Source organism: Thamnophis elegans, chromosome 2 (genome assembly GCF_009769535.1).
Source record: "Thamnophis elegans isolate rThaEle1 chromosome 2, rThaEle1.pri, whole genome shotgun sequence".
Classification (NCBI taxonomy): Eukaryota; Metazoa; Chordata; class Lepidosauria; order Squamata; family Colubridae; genus Thamnophis; species Thamnophis elegans.
Genome location: NC_045542.1, coordinates 28,293,384 through 28,313,904, shown reverse-complemented (window position 1 = coordinate 28,313,904; position 20,521 = coordinate 28,293,384). Strand labels below are relative to the sequence as shown.

Genomic DNA, 20,521 nt, shown 5'->3' with positions numbered 1-20,521 from the left:
AAGAAAGGAGTACAATCAGATAGAAGTGGGATGATCAAGTAGGATAACAACATGATCAAAACCTTTTTTTAGCTGTATTTTCCTCTGTAGTGCTGGCAAGCAGCAACATATAGCATTTCCTTTTTTTATTGTTGTTGATAACTGCACTGATTGTGATGCAGGTGAGAACAGAATTGTTGTTTCTAGGATTGGGCATTTTGTACAGGAGGTTGAGATTGGGAAGATAAAAGAAAAACTTAATTTGGGAGCAGGATACCTTTTCTTTGCTCCTTAGTTCACCAACCTGAACTTCAGGTGTTCAAAACCATTAAGGGAAAGGCCTGATCTGTAACTGAGTCCAAACGAAATTCTACCTTGTTTTCATAGGTCAAGTTGTTTCAAGAACTTTGGGGTGCTGATGGTTCCAAGTTTGTAAAATTAAGAGGGAATAAATAGCGGCAGTAGAAATCTCAAAATCAATCTTTAACAAGCTATGGGAATCCAAGCCACTGCAGGAAAACAAGAACAATTAAGGACTTTGATCAGGTGTTAATATCTTGGCAGCCTTGTCATTTAAAGTTTGAAGTTGTTTAGGTAAACAGATGGTTACCTCAGTCCAACCATAAGGAAATTCTAGAAATATGCTAGGTTTTTTTCCCACCTAACACATTGATAGAATGTTTGCCTATTTCAGAATACTACACTAGTCCTTGACTTACGACGACAATTGAGCCCAAAATTTCTGTTCTTGAGGCATTCGTTAAGTGGGTTTTGCCCCATTTTATGACCTGTTTTGCCACACTTGTTAAGTGAATCACTGCAGTTGATAAGTTAGTAGCAGGGTTTTTAAGGAAATCTGGCTTCCCCATTGACTTTTCCTGTCAAAAGGTTGTAAAAGGGGATTGCATGATCTTGGGAGTAGAATAACAGAGTTGGAAGGGTCCTTGAAGGTCTTCTAGTCCAACCCCCATCCCTCAACACCCCCCCCCCGCTTAGGCAAGTAACCCTATAGCACTGCAAAGGTCATGAAATCAGATCCCAAGCATCTGAATTTTGATCACATGTCCATGGGGATGCTGCAACAATCATAAGTGTGAAAAATAGGCATAAGTCGCTTTTTCAGTGCTGTTTTAACTTTGAACGGTCATTAAATGAACTGTTGTAAGTCAAGGACTACCTGTATTACCTTAATGCTTTAGTTTTTATCTCCCACATTGAGAGAGAACCCAATATAAAATTCTGAGACTCCTGGCCAGGGGTGGATTCCGGCAGGCACTATTGCTGGTTTGCTCATGTGCATGCTGTGTGCGCATGCATGCTTTACCATATGTACAGTGCAATTAAAATTATTCTGCACATGCACGGAACTAAAAAACAAGATGGCAGCGCCAGTTCGGGGGCATGGCAAGCTTGGGTCACTGCCGGTTCAGCTGAACCGGTAGGAACCCACCACTGTTCCTGGCCCTTCTGTTTTCGTTGCATTTCTTATTCGTTTGCCTTGTTCGTTTTCCTTTCTTTCCTCATCAAAACGCTTGATCACGTACCTTATTATTGGCCCCATATTATTCTCTGAAATGACATTAATCAAGGAGACGACATAGGTATATTGAATGAATCTGCAAATCTACAGCTGGGTTTGCATCATAAGGCCTCATTATTGTTTCAGCAGATTGTCTTTTCTGGATGCACAAAGAAGTGGTTTTATCTTTGCCCTTGTCTCTTGTGTCGGCAGAAATATTTTTAATTTCAGACAAAAACATAGGAATCTTTTCTTCCGGGTACGTAGTGAGGCTCTTCATGGCATACCTTGTATCGCCTGAGAAGTAGTTTCTTACGTATACAGTACCCCAATTTCATCAAGGAAGAAAAACAAAGCAAAAGATGCAGAAATAAACTTAGAAGCAAGGTCCTGTTAACTATGTGAGGAGAAAACTACCACCACTCACTCGCAAGAGTCGAGAAATGTGATTGACTCCAACTTTCAACATTGTGACTATTTAATAGCTGTTCTCTTTTTGGCAGAGAAGAGAAGAATATCAGGGATAGAAGGGAAGGAGAACATCTTGTATCTCCCTTTAATAGCCCCATTAAGAAATAGTGCATCAGAAATATTAGTCTTCCTTTTAACAAGGAGCCCAAACTTTTTCTTCCCCCATTTGTACTTTGGTAAATAAAAGTTTAGAACCACGATCAAGAGGGAGGTTCAAGGCCAAGGACTTGGTTTGTATTAAATCTAAAGTAACCAATTGCCCTGATGTTAATAAAAGCCCACCATATTTGTAAAGGTACCTAATGGAGACCAGCCTTCTCTGGCCAACCATGTTTCTGGGACAAGAAACTGCTCATAGAACAATGATGACAAACCTTTTTTGGCACCGAGTGCCCAAACCAGAACACATGTGCATGTGTGTGCATAGGCACATGCTGGATCACCAAAAACCTGAAGACCAGCTGGCCGGTGCACACATGCCTGTTTTCAGGCTTTTTTCGGCCCGAAAAACTACCTAGTTTTTGATTGTTTTCAGGCCATTTTCCAGCGCTCCAGCGCCCACGAAGACCAGCTGGCCATTGTGCTGGAAACCAGAAGAGCAGCTGGCGATGGCATGTGTGCCCACAGAGAGAGCTGTGTGTGCCACCTCTGGCACACATGCCATAGGTTTGCCATCACAGTCCTAGAATATCATTTTAGCACATCTGATAGTCAGTAGATCAGGGAAAGCTTACCAGATCCCCCCTTTCTATGGCACCTTTAAGATCACTTTTCTGCCGATTCAATTCATGAGAGTTTCTAAAGTAGAGCACAGATGGACCTTTTGTATCTCTTCAATATCTAACTGTAGATTTTTCTCCTTCTCCCTACCCTTATCTTCCTTTAGAGATGCCCTGTATCCAAACGCAATATGGGACCTCACTTCAGAATGGAGGATCCTGTGAGCGCTACCCAGGAGACCTCTTGACCCCTGAGTTTGGTAAACCCACCATGGACCTGGTCAATACTGAGATCTCTGCTGCCACTACTACTCTGCCCAGCTTCAGCACCTTCATGGACAATTACACAGGCGAATTTGACGCTTTCCTCTATCAGATTCCAGCCGCGAACCCCAATACCACATCCTTCAAGCTGGAAGATTTCCAAGTATATGGTTGTTATCCTGGTCCTTTCAGCAGCCAGTTGGATGAGACCATGTCCTCGAGCGGCTCAGACTATTATGGCAGTCCATGCTCAGTTCCTTCTCCTTCCACGCCGAGTTTCCAGACTTCCCAAGGTCCAACTTGGGAGAACTCCTTTGGAAGCTATTCCCCCACTCATACCTATGAGGGGATGAGGCCTTGGGTGGCGGCGGCAGCAGCAGAGCCTCCCAAAAGTAGTTCTACTCAGCCATCTTATTTTTCCTTTGGCCTTTCGGCTCACAGCCCTGGAATCCCACCCCAGAGTCCCCTGAAGATGCAGCCGACGGCCCACCAGCACTTGGTGGATGGAGAAGTCTTTTCACTCCCGCAAACCTCCTCCTCGGTCCATTTTTCTCCTTTGCCACTCAGCCAGGCCTCACCAGGCCTAGATGGCTCTGGCCTGATGGACAATCCCCTCTCTCCAACAAAGACACGCAGCCCTGGATCCAATGAAGGTCGCTGTGCTGTGTGTGGGGACAACGCTTCATGCCAACACTATGGTGTCCGGACCTGTGAGGGCTGCAAGGGCTTTTTCAAGGTAAGAGGAATGGGTTATTTCAAAGTAGTGATTCTGAAACTTCTAGTTCTATTAAAACAGCTTTCTCCAGCCGGTGGTCTTCCAGTCAGTCCAAAAGAGCAACTCACCAAATTTCCTAACCAGCACTGCTCATTCCTATGATAGCTATGGAGACTGTATTCTCAAACCAATTTGGAGGGCATGAGGTTGGGATTGACTTGCTGAAGACAATCCCAGCATTCTGCATGTTCCTCAGCTCCGGCAAAAAATGCCAGGATTCAAAGACCTCTTTTTCCAGGGAGGGAAAGGAAAAGCCTTTGCTATGTGTTGACTGCCACAGGGATGACTCATCAGACCTTTCTCTGACTGCTTTCTAAATAAAGGAGGTCATTGTAAGCGCTCTCTTCCCCTCATAAGGGTAGGTGGCAGGGGGAAAAATTCTTCCAGTGGGAGGCTGCAGAAGAGCCTCTGGCAAGCCCTAAGTCTGTATCAATCCTTCTGTGTCTTTCAGAGGCTACCCTTATTTCATCTGGAAACTGTCGAGGCCCAAAGCGGCCAAGAATCAGTAGCTTCTTGGTGCACAGGATTCCTTCCCAATAGGCATTGTAGATTGCTGTAAAAATGGGGGCAGGAAGGGGGGAGGCTAAGAACAAAATTATAAAAGGAGCTGCAGCCCAGTGGATTTAGTGGACGCCATGTTGGGAAAAGGCTACTCAGCAAAAATCCCAAGGAAAAGTGGTAGAGTGTTCAGGGAAGGGGTGGAAAATGGGGGGCTGCTACACGAGGAAGAATTGAAATGTCCGTTCACAGCTCTGAAAAAAACCTGTGTAAGAAAATGAGGAACAGGTGATGAGTTCTAGGAATTGTAATTGGACCTACCTGTAGCACGCCAGGAGGGAAGAGGCCGATCTATTGGAATGGTTGGGCACCCCAAAGATGGTCACTGTTCTTCTGAACGCAGAGATTTGGGAAGAAAGCAGAAAGGGAGACAGATCTGTAACCAATGTGGAATAGAGAAGAGAACAGTCAAATAGACCGACCTGAAATTAGCCTAGTATATATTCAGCTTCTCTGAATATACCACTGTTTACTGAGTGGGCACTTAGACCAGGGAAGTCTGCAATACAGAGTTGAATGGGAAATCCTGAGGAATTGCACCTCTAACATATCTGGAGGACAGCAAATTGAGGAAGACTATCTTGAAAAGGCTTTTTCAGGTGTTCTCTCTCAGCAAGCTTTCAATCAGTGCTCACGTGCTTTTTGGGACTCTATGCTCCCAAAGTACCGTATTTTTCGGAGTATAAAACACACTTTTCCCCCTGTAAAAGAGCATGAAAATTTTGGTGCGTCTTATACACCAAATACAGCCATTTTTGGTCTCCCGAAGCCCTGCCCCTGCATCCCATTTTTGCAAAAAAAAAAATGGTCGAAAAACAGGCTGTTTTTCACCAAAATGGTGGTATTTTTCCCTTCCTCCAGCCCCCAGGTGCATTCTGCAGGCTTCAGCGGGGCAGGGGGAAGGGGAAAATGCTCTTGTTTTTGCAAAAAATGGCCCATTTTCCGCCCAGTTTTTGCAAAACTGGGAATTTTTGCCTTCCCCCAGCCCTGCTGAAGCCTGCAGAGTGCTCCTGGGGGGCCGGGAAGGAGAAAAACGTTTTTTCTTACCTCTTCGAAATCTTGGTGCATCTAATAAACTGGTGCATCTTATAATCTGAGAAATACGGTATTCATTATAAATCTTAGGCCTTCTACAAACTTTGGGGTTCTCCACGCCTGCAGATATCTGCATCCTGATACCTCTTTTGGCTAATAATGTAAAGACTACCATTCAGGGGATGAGCTTACTTTCGGGATGTTATAAGGTAACCAGTAAACAAGCTAGGTTTACAGCTTTCCAGTTGTTGCTTAAGGACAAACTTCAGCAGCTGCAGCCAGCAGGAACCCTCCAAACTGGAAGTTGGCAACACCCAGAAGGCTGCAAGTTAACTACGGCCAAGTCTTTTTTTCCCCTTCTTTTTAACAACAACATGCATGGAAAAGCTTGAAATACAGTTTTCCCAGTCCTTTTCATACTCATACTCATAGCCCCACCGCGTAGTTCTCCTGTCTAATCTTAGCCTGAAGAAGGCTGGATTTTTAAGAAAAGACCTTTCTCCCTTGGGATGCCCCTTCGGAATATACACCAGTGCAACATGCAATGTGCATTCCTCACATTGGGTTACTTTGAGCCACCGCTAATGTGCTCTCCTGGGCAGGCGCTTCTGGCAAGGAGGCCTCTCGACAGCACACATTTCCGTCTCTTGAATTCTCCCTTGCATTGTGGTTTGGCAGCGGTAGGAAATGGAGGGCGTTCCCAGCCTTTGTGGAGAATAGCGGTGCTTTGTAAGAGAAAGGCCTTTCTCTTTTTCTCTGGGAAGGGCTCTTTGTGTGCCGTCTGAGGGGTGCAGAGCTTCAAGAGCTCCTATGGAGCTCAGCTAGGTGGCTAAATCAGGACGTCTGGCCCATTTGCAGCCATAAAAGCTAATATTTTTTATAAAGCAGCAAGTGATTCTAAGGTGCCTTGATACTGTGCATTTCATACCCTTGTGATTCACTGAACATTAATCATTGTGCTAGAAATCAGTAGAACTCAATAAACGGGTGCTGCGTTATCACCAAAACTGCTTTATCAAAATGCAGGTAGTTCTCAACTTACAACAGTTTTATTTAGTGACCATTCAAAGTTACAACAGCACTGAAAAAAGTGACCCGTGACCGTTTTTCATGCCTCAGGCCGTTGCAGCATCCCAATAAACACGGGGTCAAAATTCAGATGCATATTTGTGACAGTTGCGATGTTCTGAGGGGGGGGGGTCATGAGATCACCTTTCGCAACCTTCCAACAAGCAAAGTCAACAGGGAAGCCAGTTGTCATAACTTAACAACTGCAGTGATTCACTTAACCACTGTGGCAAGAAAGGTTGTAAAATGAGGCAAAATTCACTTAACAACATAAATTTTGGGCTGAGTTGTGGTCGTGAGTCAAGGAATACCTGTACTTCAGCTTGGTTTTACATGTGTTTTAATGTTAAATGTGATTTCTTGTGTTACATGGCCCTCTTTTTCTTTGCTCACCTTTTAACCATCAGATGCTTGGCTGGGAATCATAGGAGTGGTACTTCAACATATCCTACACGGAGCTATTTTAGTGTAGATCAGGGGTAGTCAACCTTTTTATACCTACCGCCCACTTTTGTATCTCTGTTAGTAGTAAAATTTTCTAACCGCCCACCAGTTCCACAGTAATGGTGATTTATAAAGTAGGGAAGTCAATTAAATTAAAAAAAGGAAAGTGTTTCAGTATCAGACAAAACCCCTACCGCCCACCATGAAAGCTGGAACGCCCACAAGTGGGCGGTAGGGACCAGATTGACTACCACTGGTGTAGATCATGCTAAATTGGCCACAAGTCTCCTTTCTTGCAACCATAAATAAAGGTGTTAATGTATCTGAGATATTAAGTTCCCTGCTGCAAATAACTGGTAGCGATCCCACCCAAGATCTTGGCAGAAGGAATGGGTCTGAAATCAATTTTGAGTGTAAACAGTAGTATGAATAATTTCCAAATATATAGAAGGGGATCTTCCTGAAATCATAGAGGAATGGGAATAGTAACTTGAAGGTTTTTCCTTAACTGCACATGTTTTCCCCCACAAATTCCTAAGTGAGGCAGGGATTCAATCCACGGTGAGACAAATGGAAGGACATCTACTTGTTCCACTCTGGATTATGTTCCAGGGAGAAATGGTATATGTTTCCCAATAAAACCGCCATTAGGGTTGAAGTGAAAGAAAGCTGCTAAGACTACAAATTTAGCTAAAGAGCTAAATCCCATTGAAATGAGAGGTGGAAAAACAGAAATTTGAACACAAAAATTGCAAACTCCATGAAGAAAATTATGCACGGTTTGCTTTACTTCATAAAGTAAATAACATTGACAGGTTGATTTTGATTGGTTATGGTGGTGTAACAATCAGGTGATTCCTTGCAACTTGGGTATATTCTAGAAAGATGGTTAGAAGAGGGTGAAAGGGGGAATTCATGGCTGTGTTTTGTGGATCTAACAAATCAGTTGCACATCTGTTTTGCAGCATGCAAATCTTAACCTAGGTGATTGACTTTGCAATCAGAATATGCCCTTTTCTATTGAATGACTTATCTAGAACAGATAAATACATAAGGGACGGATTTCTTTGCTTCACATTTGAATATGAACTTAATTTGTAATACCAAGTCAATACAATCCCAAATCAAGCCAAAACAAAGTTTATTCTGACTTTTCTAATTTGCAGTTTGTACCAAAATGTATACAACTCTGTATAATAAGGAAATTGCACAAGTACATTACATTAGAGAAAATTGCTTTGCTTAGACGCAGATCAAGGGTTAGGGGGTCCCTAGGGCAAAGGAACAAATGAGAATTTCTGCCAAAAGTAAACTTCATTATTAAGTTTAATACTAGAATTGCTAGTATGTAATATCATGAAGTCAACCAACATTACATGTTTAACTTACAAATATTAACTTACATGAAAAGTAAACTATCTCTTGCTTACTTTGCAATGTTTAATGTAAGATAACTGCCCCATCTTGTATACAAAACTCAGATACACTTAAACATTTTATATATCTCAGTAATTAAGAACAAGGACTTGTTTATTTTATGGTATTTTCCAATATAATGTTGCATTAGCACTGTGGTGGTTCCAAATTTACAATGTTGAGATTTTTCTCTTGAGTATGATGACATCAACTTAATCTCCATGCTTCCTTAGTAATAATTCTTCCATACACAGGCTGCAAACATTCCGGTGACCAAGAGATGGTGACAGAGAGACAGGTTCTATCTCTCTGTGTTGCCATCCAGTGTCTGTTAGGAAGTTGCCAAAACTGGACCTATTGAAAAACAGGACTTCAACTAGGCTCCCAATCTATTTGAAATACAGTGACAGCTATCGCTAATTGAAATATCTTTGAATATTAGTAGCTCAGGTTGGTCGTTATGTTGTTGGTGGAGCTCAAACCAACAACATACCGTATTTTTCGGAGTATAAGATGCACCGGAGTATAAGACGCACCAAGGTTTTGAAGAGGCAAATTAAAAAAAAAAAAGGTTTTGCACTCCGCAGACCTCCCAAAAACAGCCCATTTTTGTGAAAATGGACCCGTTTTTCTTTTCAAAAAAAGGCCATGAATAGCCTTTAAAGTGGTTTGTAGAGTGCTCGGGGGGGGGGGGATGAGCAAAAAGCTACCTGTTTTTTGCAAAAACGGGCCCATTTTGTGTCAAAAGGGGGCATGAATAGCCGCTAGGAGGCTTATAGAGTGCTCCTGGGGGCTGGAGGGGCAAAATTGAGCAAAAAAGTGGTCCGTGTTTCACTCATTTCTGCCCTCCCCAGCCCCCAGGAGGACTCTGGAAGGCTCCTAAAAACTCTGCACGGCCATTTTGCGAAGGGGGTGGGGCTTCGGGAGGCAAAAAATGCTGTATTCAGTGTATAAGACGCATCCATATTTTCAGCCCCTTTTTTGAGAGAAAAAGGTGTGTCTTATACAAAAAATATGGTAGCTATTGCTAATGTTTTGTTTGCTTGGTCTGCATAGATAGAAGGATTTTTAAAAGCTTTCTCTCTTGTACAGTGCACCATCTACACAATGTGTACAGTCTCCCGGCTCTTGCTCTTCATCTGTAACTTGCAGATATAATTGCAATCTTTGTGCCCATTTTAAATTTTCTTCCATATTTCATTTAGGAAGGTTTAGAGTTCTTTGTCTTTTCTTGTCAGTGGAGGCTTCGGCACTGGAAAACTCTCTCTGATATCTTGATCTTAACCATCTCTGCTTGCCTTGCCTTGTTTCTAGGGTGGGTTTCCCAGCCAACGCTAGGCCCAGACAGGTCTCTTTATTCTTCGTTGCTAGGCAACGGTGGGAGCAGGTCTAGCCTCTGAGGCGTCTTGGGCATAGTTGGGCTGGCACCAGGGAGACACAGGTCCTAACCTACCCTCAGCCATGCAAGTTCACTGGGTAATTTAAGTCAGTCCCTCTTTCTCAGCCCAACCAACCTCACAAGATTGTGGTTGTTGGGGGAAAATAGGCGAGAATGCTATGCACATAAAGACATTAGTTCTCCAAGGAAAATACAGCCCCCCACTCAGCCTCCAAAACCAAGAAGAAATGGAAGAAGAAACAGAAGCCCTCCAATTTTCTAGGCATTTCTGCACTCCCGACACTTACCTTGATTACCCTGCCTTTGGTTAAACGTTGCTGACCAAGGAAGTGTCATTTTGCTGCATTATCGATATATGTTCACAGTCCCACATGACCATGTTACTTGTCCTTCTGCCAAGACTTATAAATAACCCCAAAGTAAAGGAACTTGAATGCAGGAATGCTTAGAAAAATGTGTGTACGTTTCCAAGTAGATTTTTAAAAAAATAAAATGCCAAAACAAGGTGGAATGGACAAATTTGGAAAAATTAGAAACTGGGAAAACAATAGAGGTTTAATGCCTATGAATCATCTGTACAATGATTTTAGGTGCACTAGGGCTGTCATAAGGGACGTGGTGGCTTAGTGGTTAAGACGCTGAGCTTGTTAATCAGAAAGGTCGGCAGATCAGGGGTTCAAATCCCTAGCGCTGCTAATGGAGTGAGCTCCCATTACTTGTCCCAGCTTCTGCCAACCTAGCAGTTCGAAAGCACGTAAAAAATGCAAATAGAAAAATAGGAACCACCATGGGAAGATAACAGCGTTCCGTGCTCCTTTGGTGTTTATTCAGGCCGGCAACATGACCACAGGGACATCTTCAGACAGCGCTGGCTCTTCGGCTTTGAAACGGAGATGAGCACCGTCCCCTAGAGTCAGGAATGACTAGCACATATTTGCAGGGGAAACTTTACCTTTAGGGCTGTCATGCATGTAACATCACAAATATAAATAAAATGCTTTCCTCTCTTGACTGGGTGCATGTGTGTGTGTGTGTGACTTATGGTATGTAGATACCACAATCCAATAATGCAAAGAAGTAGGTAATGTTGGACACTCCAGATGTTGAACCACTGTTTCCAACATCCTTCAAAATTACCAATGCAGGCTGGAGCTGCTGGGAGTTCTCTTAAAACAGAAACACTTTGCATTCTTTCCTAGCACAGGTGATGAGTTGAAATTCTTTCAGCTTCAATTTCTGTGACGTTAGAATATTATTACTTGTAAACGAAGATATGCAGGTCTAGCTGGACATTGAAGATGCACAGATGGGATTTTAGTCATATGTACAGGATAACTCCCTGATGACATGAGAAACCACCCAGGTTGTAAAAATGTCGCAAGAAATATATCTCTGGTAATTACTTCTTAGTTTCTCTGTCACCAAGGTTTAAATGCATAGCGGTTGACTCTTATGTTCTCTCTCATAGCGCACAGTACAGAAGAATGCCAAATATATCTGCTTAGCCAACAAAGATTGCCCTGTGGACAAGCGGCGGAGAAACCGGTGCCAGTTTTGTCGGTTCCAGAAGTGCCTTGCTGTGGGAATGGTCAAAGAAGGTGAGGCATGTTCCTTCCTGTTCACTTGTCTTCTTTATCCTGAAGTCCTCTGAAATCCAGGCTGGTGAGGCATTTTCATAGCTGAGCTTCCACATGCCTGTAAGGTTCCAGGTTAAAGAGGGCTGCAAGAGACTGGAATTAAGATATTTGGCTCCCAGAGCAAATTAAATATTTGCAAGAGGAATGGCAACTGGCTGAAAAGAAAGAGGAGCGGAAGGAGAAGAGGATGTTACCTGCATTTGTTATGCAATTCATTTGCCTGATCCAGCACCTGTAATTGCAAAGGAGGGCTTAAAACCTCTTTCTAGCCCCTGGGATGGGCTGAAATGGTAGAAAACATCCACTCTTCAAGAATGACATATCAGTATGGGCAGTTGCCTGGCTTTTTGTGCTAAGCCAAACAACAGGAACTGTATTATGTACAATATCAGGGTTGAGGTTTCAGGCCATGAGGGTTGGCACCTTGTTTAGAACTGAGCTATTCAGAGCCTTGTGACAGGAGGCAATCAATGGAAGTGAACATCACATTGCTCTGTGGATTTTTCTAAGATTGGAAATTTAGGGAAAGGAAGCTGGAGCTTCTGACCACTTCCTCTGGCTGCTCAGAGTAGTTCCTAGGATGTTAGATATTCTTTGACCAGCGTCATGCACTGCTTAAATCTGTGATGCAATTTGTTGAATAAATCACGCAGCAAATGAAACCATAAAACAAGATAAGCCGGAATATCGGCGTTCATGCTAAGTGAAACCCCAAACAAATCCAATATTAAGAGATATTCTGCCCTTATAAAAAGCCCCCATAAGGTATAAAATGCAGCACAGCTCTCAACCCCATTGGATGTTGGCTAAGCTGCATGGAAGCGTAACATCATGTGCCTCTGGCTGAGATTCAGTTTGTGGTCCTTGATTTTTTTTAAAAAGAAGCAGCTGTTCCTAGATTGTGGGATTTTGGTGATAGCTCTTGCTTGCCTGTAATCCCCTCCTCACCTTTCTGTTCCCCTTTCCCTTTCCCTCTTGTTTCAGTGGTGCGGACAGACAGCCTGAAAGGCCGACGTGGTCGGCTGCCCTCCAAGCCCAAACAAGCTCAAGATATTTCACCGGTCAGCCTCATCTCCTCACTTGTGAGAGCACACATAGATTCTGTACCCAGCGCTACCAAACTTGACTATTCCAAGGTATTTCGCTACATCTTTGGAAATGTGAGATTCTGTGCCCTAGACACTAGCATTTGGGGGGGGGGGGGGTTGAATTTCTGAAACTGAAAAGTGAGAAGATAAGTTGATAGCTTTGGATTCCAGTCCTTCAACCATCAATTGATCATAATGAATCTGGAAGCTTTTTCGTGCTTCTTACACAGAAGGCAGTGGATATATCTTCCCCCTTTTTACTTTGCTTTTTTATGAAATGCACACTTGGTTTATTGGCCTGGCCATGTGTGGCTCAGAGAAAGGCACATATCACATGAAATATTTATGCCTGAAATGTCTCTGCCAAATTAAATTGGTAAGTGGCATCAGAAGAATGGTGATGGATGATGCCAAGATCTCTCATCCAGCATTGTTCATATGTCTTTTTAGCCAGTGATAGGCAGTCTTATCTGTATGGATTCGTGTAATTTATTTCTATTTACTTAAAAAAAAATTCTCAGTCACCATTTAGCTAGAAGTTTTCAGGACAATTCAGAATTCATATCTTTCTTATGTGCATGGTTTTAAAAACCATGCACATAATACTTATTAAAGCATCTAAGGTGGCAGCTGTCACTTCAATTCACAGCCATGACTTCTTTAGTTTATTATTGGGGACTATTGTTTGAACAGATTGTTATTGTTCAGCAGCTACATTTTATGAGCTGTTTGTATACATTGGCCATCCCCAACCTGGAGACATTAAGAGTTGAGATTATTAGTATTTATTAATGTATAGTTCAACACCAAACTAATAAGCATTAAGACAAATACAGCAATTAAGGAGAAATTTTTATATAGAAATATGAATATATTACATTAAAACAAAGCTGTGTGGGAGGAATAAGCCTATTCCTTTGGGCTAAAACTACAGACAGAAATTTTGCCATTGTCCTCCTCATATGAGGGGCATTCAATTTTGCAACGTCAAGTTTTAATTGACATTGTTAAAAGTGAACATTTAAAAAGACATGACATCTAGATTCAATTACCATATATGAACATTTACAGGTTTGATTTTTCATATCTGACCCTGATGATGGTGCATCAACTTGGAGCAAAGAGAAAAAAACCTTCTAAGTATAGCATACTTGGGATTATTCATCCCAGAATTTCCAGCTAGGAATGAGTAACAATGAAACAGAGATTTCACTAGATTTGATTATTGACAGCCATCCTGTAAATAACCTGATAGGAGTAAACTCTTCACTTTCCAACTTATTAAATAAGCTGTCATTTTTAATTTTATGTGGCCTGTCCTGCCCATCCTCTAGAGCAGGGATGTCAAACTCGCAGCCCGCGGCCAGATGCATCATACGCTGGCCACGCCCACCCCCGGTTTAGCGAAGGGGGGAAAGTCAATATGTTACATGACAATGTGACGTCACGAGTTTGACACCCGTGCTCTAGAGCACATATTCTATGATGCCGAAGCTCTTCCTGCTAGATAGCCCTACCAAAACCAGAAAGACTGCCAGAATGGATTTTATAGGATATATTTCGGTCACTTAAGAGAATAAAGGAACTTTTGAGTGCACCTTCTAGATTGTGTCCTGCTGACCTCAAGGAAATAACTGCTTGCCCACTTCACAAGAAATGCACTGTTTCTTTTCTAAAGGCTTGCTTGTTTGTGTTGTCAGTTCCAGGAATCTGTCTCTTATCAGTTTGAGAAGGAGGACTGCATGGATGTGCAGCTGTTCTATGACCTATTAACGGGCTCAATGGACGTGATCCGGAAATGGGCAGAGAAGATTCAGGGCTTCTTAGAGCTTCCAAAAGAAGACCAGGACCTGCTTTTGGAATCTGCTTTTTTGGAGCTCTTCATCCTACGGCTAGCGTACAGGTAACAAGTCATAGCTACAAACCATCGTGTCTGTTAGCCCCCATCTGGCTCCTAGCCTTTGCAATTGAGAAACAGTTCATGTGAAGCCATTCAGTGACTTTGAGTTATAACTTTGTGCAGCATCATTTTAAAATGTTACCTGTGCTCCTTAACATCACAGGAGCACAGCAAAAAGAGGCTGGGATGCCTTTTGTGGATAAGTTCCACCTGGAGGATGTCTGGTGCATTTCAGTGACCTTTTTCCAAATGCCTAGTCCAGTAGGCAATGAAAACGGACATGGACCTCTGCTATAATGGACCAGTGGCTTGAAGATGCTCTGAACATCAGAACAGGGAAATTGTTGTTACCATAGCCTTATGACTTTTGCATCCTCAGTACTGATCATCATCACCATCATCACGACTACTACTACTAACCCAAAGATGCTTTTTCAAGAGGCAACGGGACTTTCTGGTTTTGTTTTGTTTTTTGAAGACTTTTTGCTTCTCATCCAAGAAGCTGCTTGAAATTCTCAGATGAGAAGACAAACATCTTCAAAGAAAAACCAGAAAGTCCAGTTACCTCTTGAAAAAACACCTTTGGGACAACTATGACCTGGATGGCTGCCAATCTCCATAGACATTTTTCCACTAATAACGTTAAAATATATGATGGCTGCCCACCTCAATTATTTCATAATTTGATTTATAATCCACATAGCTAGTGAGTATTTGCCATGGGCAATGATGCCAGTAAAAATGAACTCACTCTCCTGGTTCAGTAAAGTAGAGAACTTCTAGGCAGGGACTTTTAAAGGAATTTTTAAAAGTTGAGTGTATGTTGCTTTTATCCTATGCTTCTATAATTAACATTTCAGGATTTTTAAAATAAAAAGTGTGTGTGTGTAGCTAAATAAACCAATAGGACATTAGACAGACATTAGGGGCTGCAGGTATCAAAGTAAGAGCAATATTCAAAGTAGCAAGGTAATCCTGCAAGATGAGAAAGGAAGTCTGTTGAGATAATAAATTGGATAGCATGTCAGACTTTGACCAGGGGACTTAAGGCTTAAAACAGCTTGGTGTGAAGTTTATCTTGGCTGCTTGGGTTAGTCACCTTACAGTGCAACTGAGAGAAGAAAATAGAATATCTGTTGATGCATGCAAGAGCTATATTTGCTGCCCTGAATTCATTCTGAGAAGCAGCAAATAAAAATGTAATTAACACAAGCAACTCTAAATGTGATAATTAGAACTCACACAAGCCACCCACGCTTGCTTAGATTCAGTGGGCCGCCCCTTCCCAGCCACAATTGGTAAGGAAGGAAATGCTGGGCACTTAACTGTCACCTTAATTCATGGGGTCTGTGGTGATGAGTTGATTTTAGCGCTGCCTGGAGAAGCCAGAGGTTGAATTTGGGATCTTCTGCATAGTTCTGCCATTACTACCATATTTCATTACAGGTGTTTGTTTCTGAGCCTCTTCTCTGACTGCACAATGTTTTATCTCTTGCAGATCCAAGCCAGAAGAAGGCAAACTTATCTTCTGCAACGGCGTTGTGCTACATCGTATGCAGTGTGTCCGGGGATTTGGAGAATGGATAGATTCCATCATAGAGTTTTCCCAGAACCTCCACCGCATGAACATTGATGTGCCCTCCTTCTCCTGTCTTGCAGCACTTGTCATCATTACAGGTAGGTGGACAGGAGGGCTCTTGAGAAAAACATACGGACAAGCAGACAGAGAGACACGCAAGCAGGAAATATAGTATAGAATGGAGGTTGAGGGGAAGATCAAACAACTCTGCTTGTTAGGGATATGGAAATTGAGAGATTCTAAGCTCTACAATGAACCAGAATTGTAAGTCTTATTGAAGGGGGCTCCAGATATGTGACAAAAGTTTTTAACTGATGCCTGTAGCATAGATGTCTTCAGAAAAAAGTGTGTCAAGTGTGGGAAATCTGTGTCTACCCAGTTGTTTCAGGTGCTAAATAGCAACCCTCAGCATCCCTAATCATTAATCATAACTGTCTGGAGTTGCAATTTAGTAACATTAGGAGGACCAAACATTCTGTCCCTGGAATAGGATCTAGTATTAGGGAGGTTGAAAATAATCAACTTCGTCATCATAAACCATGTGGCTCAGGCAGCATTTGCTGGAGAGCCCTGGAAAAAAAAGATTAATAAAATCCCTATTTTTGTACACTTTTCTTTATGTGATGAAACTGATATGTCCAAAGGAAGGCCTCACGTTGCTTTTTTTCTGTGTTTATTTTTTTTGAAATACAAGGCGGGATTGTTCTGGTGTAGCTGCTGAGACATAGATTTATATAAATGAAAATCCCAAAGGTGTTTTTTCAGGAGGCAACTGGACTTTCTGTTTTTTCTTTGAAGACGTTTTACTTCTCATCCAAAAACCTTCTTCAGCTCAGCACTCCAAGAAGCTTCTTGGATGAGAAAGCCAAACGTCTTCAAAGAAAAAACCGAAAGTCCAGGGGCCTCCTGAAAAACCACATTGGGGGCAACCATGACCTGGATGACTGGGAATCTCCATAGAGACAACTGAGAATGTTTCTGTAAAAACCTCAGCTTCTCATTAGTTTCCACAGCACGTCGGGAATAGAGAGCTTTGTTAATACATTCCTCAAAAGGTTGTGTATCTAAGCACTTTGAAATGAGACTTTTGTTGATTTCTCAACTAGATCGCCATGGGCTAAAGGAGCCAAAGAAGGTTGAAGACCTCCAGAACCGCATTGTCAGTTGCCTTAAGGACCACGTGACTTCCATCACCAGTGAGCAGGTACAGCCCAACTGCCTCTCAAAGTTATTGGGCAAACTTCCTGAGCTCCGCACCCTTTGCACTCAAGGCCTGCAGCGCATCTTCTACTTGAAGTTAGAAGACCTGGTGCCCCCTCCTCCAATTGTGGATAAAATATTCATGGACACGCTGCCATTCTGAGGACAAGGTGGAAGGAAACCACAGCCACCATGAATCAAACGGTGCTTTCTTTGGGGGGGAGAGTGGCTTTGTTTGGGTTTCTCATCCTGCCTCCTACGACCACCAAGGCCATCACCATTTATCTCCCTCGGAGGGAGAGGAAAAAACTGGCAGAAAGAATGTTCTGCCCTCTTCCATCCAGAGGGACGTTTGCAGGGACATTTCCAGAGACATTTCCAGAAGAGTGTTTTCAAATGTTAGTCCCGTGGTTGGAGACTGAAAACCATAAGCACTGTACGCGCCCTTTCCCTCTCATTCCCCTTGACGTTTAGAGGTTACCAGGACATTAAGAATTGCCATGTAATTCTCTCTGAACATGGGACAACTTGGAGTTTGTATTTTTATTTTTATTTTTACTTGTGGGGGAAGCCCTGTGTGCCTTCTCGGGTTACGTGCACAATCCCTAAACAATGCTGCCTTGTTCCAGGACCTGCCAACAGCTCTGTGTGCAATCCAGCACCCCTCTTCCATAGTGTTGCATGGAGCCACTGCCTGTGTCACGAATGGAACATTTACATTGATTTGACAGTTGAAGGCCAGTTGGAATTTTTTTTTTAAAATAAGGTTGCCTTCTCTTATTTGACTTTGTCATCAGTCCTGGATTACACCCCCAGGTTTGGCAAGTGAAGTTTTCCAATCCCTCGGCCTAGAAACTGCTTGCATCCTGTCCTTGGTGCAATTGGGGGGTGGGGGTGGGAGTAGAGTTCAGGGAGAGTTTTGCCGTAAATAAGCATATGTCCCTCGCGCCTTCTGCTTAGACAGTGGCTGTTTTGCTCTGTTGAGTAATTTCTGTGTAAAAGATGTATATAAGAAGAACGATGGGTAGGCTTGTAAATACGGAGGAAAGGAAGGCTCTTTGTCTTGAGCCACCAACAGTTGTGTATCGCTCTACACCTGCAGGACATCTTCTGTCTTTTTATGTAAATAACTTTGTATTGTAAAGTCCTCCATTTTTTGACATTTATATTTGTCTATCCCTGCTTTCCAATTTCCAGTATGTGACTTTTCCAATTATTAATATATATAAATATATATATTTAATATATTGAATAAAAAAGATTATCCAGGTAGATGTAACTCTTAATCCCACTTGTTTATGTGCCTGATCATTTATATGCCAGAGTAGCCCAGGTTCTGTGGAACTAGAGAATTATGTGCAGGGGAAAGCATGGCCCTATATACAGGACCAGAATAGAAAGGAAAGGAAAAAAAAACACAACATTAAGGCCAGAGACTAACACTGTTTCCTATAATATTTTATACTTTTATAGAAAGCAGTGATAGAGTTTTTAGTCAACCCTATTTGGTGCTTGGGTGATCAATTTGGGGCCTTTTGCACAGAACGTCTAGTCTAGAGAATTCCTGGAAGCTTGGCATTCAGACAAATTTGCCATCAGCAAACACATAGAAATTAATCATTTTTACACGCCATTCAATAGAAATAAACCTTATTTACACACCCTTCAAAAGAGACAAGATAAAGCTCAGATGGAAACAAAAAAGAACAACACATTCTCTCCAGAACCTTATGCCCAGATAAGCAGGGATTAACACCAGACAAACAAACAGAAAACAATACCCGTTTTTCACCCTCCCCAGGCTTCAGGAATAATCAAGGAATGACCAAGGAGAAAAACCATACTCCCATCAGTACTGACAGGGCAAACTAATGCATATAAATAGGGAGCAAACCCTATACGTACTAGCATTGATTATGTTACCAAGACGCTTCATCATTTGCAAGCAAATAACTAAGTTCAGAGAGTACCAAGGACTTCAGAGGGCTGTCTGTGCAACCCCAAACCATTTGTGATGTGACTTTCACACTAATGTTCTGCTTTCTTCAGTGCTTTCAGGTGCTGTAGGTTTCATAGATTTGCTGTAAGCCACAGTTTGTAATCATGTTTTTGAATAAGCCAAACTGATATAGCTACAAACAATAAATTTTAAGATTTTAATATACAATGGCTGAGTTTGGCTTATTCTAGCTTTGCATATTCTCATTCTGGCTTTGCATAGCATATAAACCCAGCTCTTATCCACATCCATTTAATGCACATTCACTCATTTGCATGTATTAGCAAGTATACAACTTGTTTTAAAATACTGGACCTTTTCATGATTTGCTTCTGTAGGACAACTTCTAGAAATATTTCTAAAAATATTGTAACATTTTGCTATTTTAAGGTTTTCATGGTTTTTTTTTTGAAGTCATGGACAGCCACTTTTAGCTGATTTCAAACAAGTATTTCAAGTTAAAAAAGAATCCTCGTGCTGCCTTAATCTCTTTGAAGATAAGAAAAGCTGGAGAATGGGCAAACATTACTTGGAATGAACCAAATAATAGATTTTTCACCACTGGAAACTCTGGGTAGCATAAACTACCTCCACAAAATATCGTTAAGCAGATCCAAGTTCAAATCTGGAAATCCAAACACTTGGATTGAGAGGGAAGTCAAACTCCATCAACCTATACCAAGTTGAGTTGATCGGCTTACCTTTTTAGAACTTGATATGATTTAGCTGAGGTTACTTCTCTCTTCTGAACTTTGGCATGAAAAAGGGTGGCTAAAGCAGCCCCACAAAAATAGGGTGGCCAATGCTCAAAAAAAAATATTTACAGACCAAAATTTCTCCTACCTGTCCATTGAGCCTCCAACTCTAACTAAGCCATTGTAGATTTTTTTTAATTATTAAAAAGAGGAAAAAGAAAGAAAAAGAGACCCATCAGCCTATTATAAATGTAACTAGAGTAACTGTTCGTTACCTTGGTGATCTATTTATGTTTTGTCTTCTCCTTTTTGGGAGGCAGGGAACATTCTGCGTGAATATTATTTAATTGTATTTTCCCCATGTTTCATACAAAGTTAATAAATCATTGTGGTCATTCAGTCAGCCAGATGTTTAGACTGGACTGGGCATTTTCATTCCCCTATCAAGATCTCCCCAAGAACCTGAGATAGGCAAATGTTGTTGTTTGATGGTGTTAAAGGTATGGTCCCAGGATGTAAGCTGTTCCAAGTAAAGCTGCCTTTTGCAATTGACCGATGGTGATTTCATCAGTGCTGATCGTGTTCCAATGGTGCTCCAGTTGTTTTGTGATTGTACCCAAAAAGCGTATTACTATTAGTACTATCTTTGCTTTCATTTGCCACCGTCGTTCTGCTTCAATTTGCTGGTCTGTTTTGTGATATTTTTTCAGTTCTTTCCCTTCTATTCTGCTGTCTTCAGGTATTGCAGTGTCCACTATTCCAACTTTTTTGTCTTT

At 41.9% G+C, this 20,521-nt stretch overlaps 1 protein-coding gene across 2 annotated transcripts in view; it reads left to right on the top strand.

Annotated features, from left to right (window-relative positions):
• NR4A1 (nuclear receptor subfamily 4 group A member 1) overlaps positions 1–19,213 on the top strand; it is a 45,175-nt gene extending 25,962 nt beyond the window's left edge. For both annotated transcript variants that reach the window (XM_032209883.1, XM_032209884.1), the window contains exons 2-7: positions 2,856–3,688; positions 11,116–11,245; positions 12,269–12,420; positions 14,073–14,275; positions 15,771–15,949; positions 16,958–19,213. In XM_032209883.1, the coding sequence (XP_032065774.1) occupies positions 2,856–3,688; positions 11,116–11,245; positions 12,269–12,420; positions 14,073–14,275; positions 15,771–15,949; positions 16,958–17,214 (1,754 nt within the window). In that variant the 3' untranslated portion in view covers positions 17,215–19,213. The remainder of the gene's footprint in view (positions 1–2,855; positions 3,689–11,115; positions 11,246–12,268; positions 12,421–14,072; positions 14,276–15,770; positions 15,950–16,957) is intronic.
• The last annotated feature ends 1,308 nt before the right edge of the window (positions 19,214–20,521 follow it).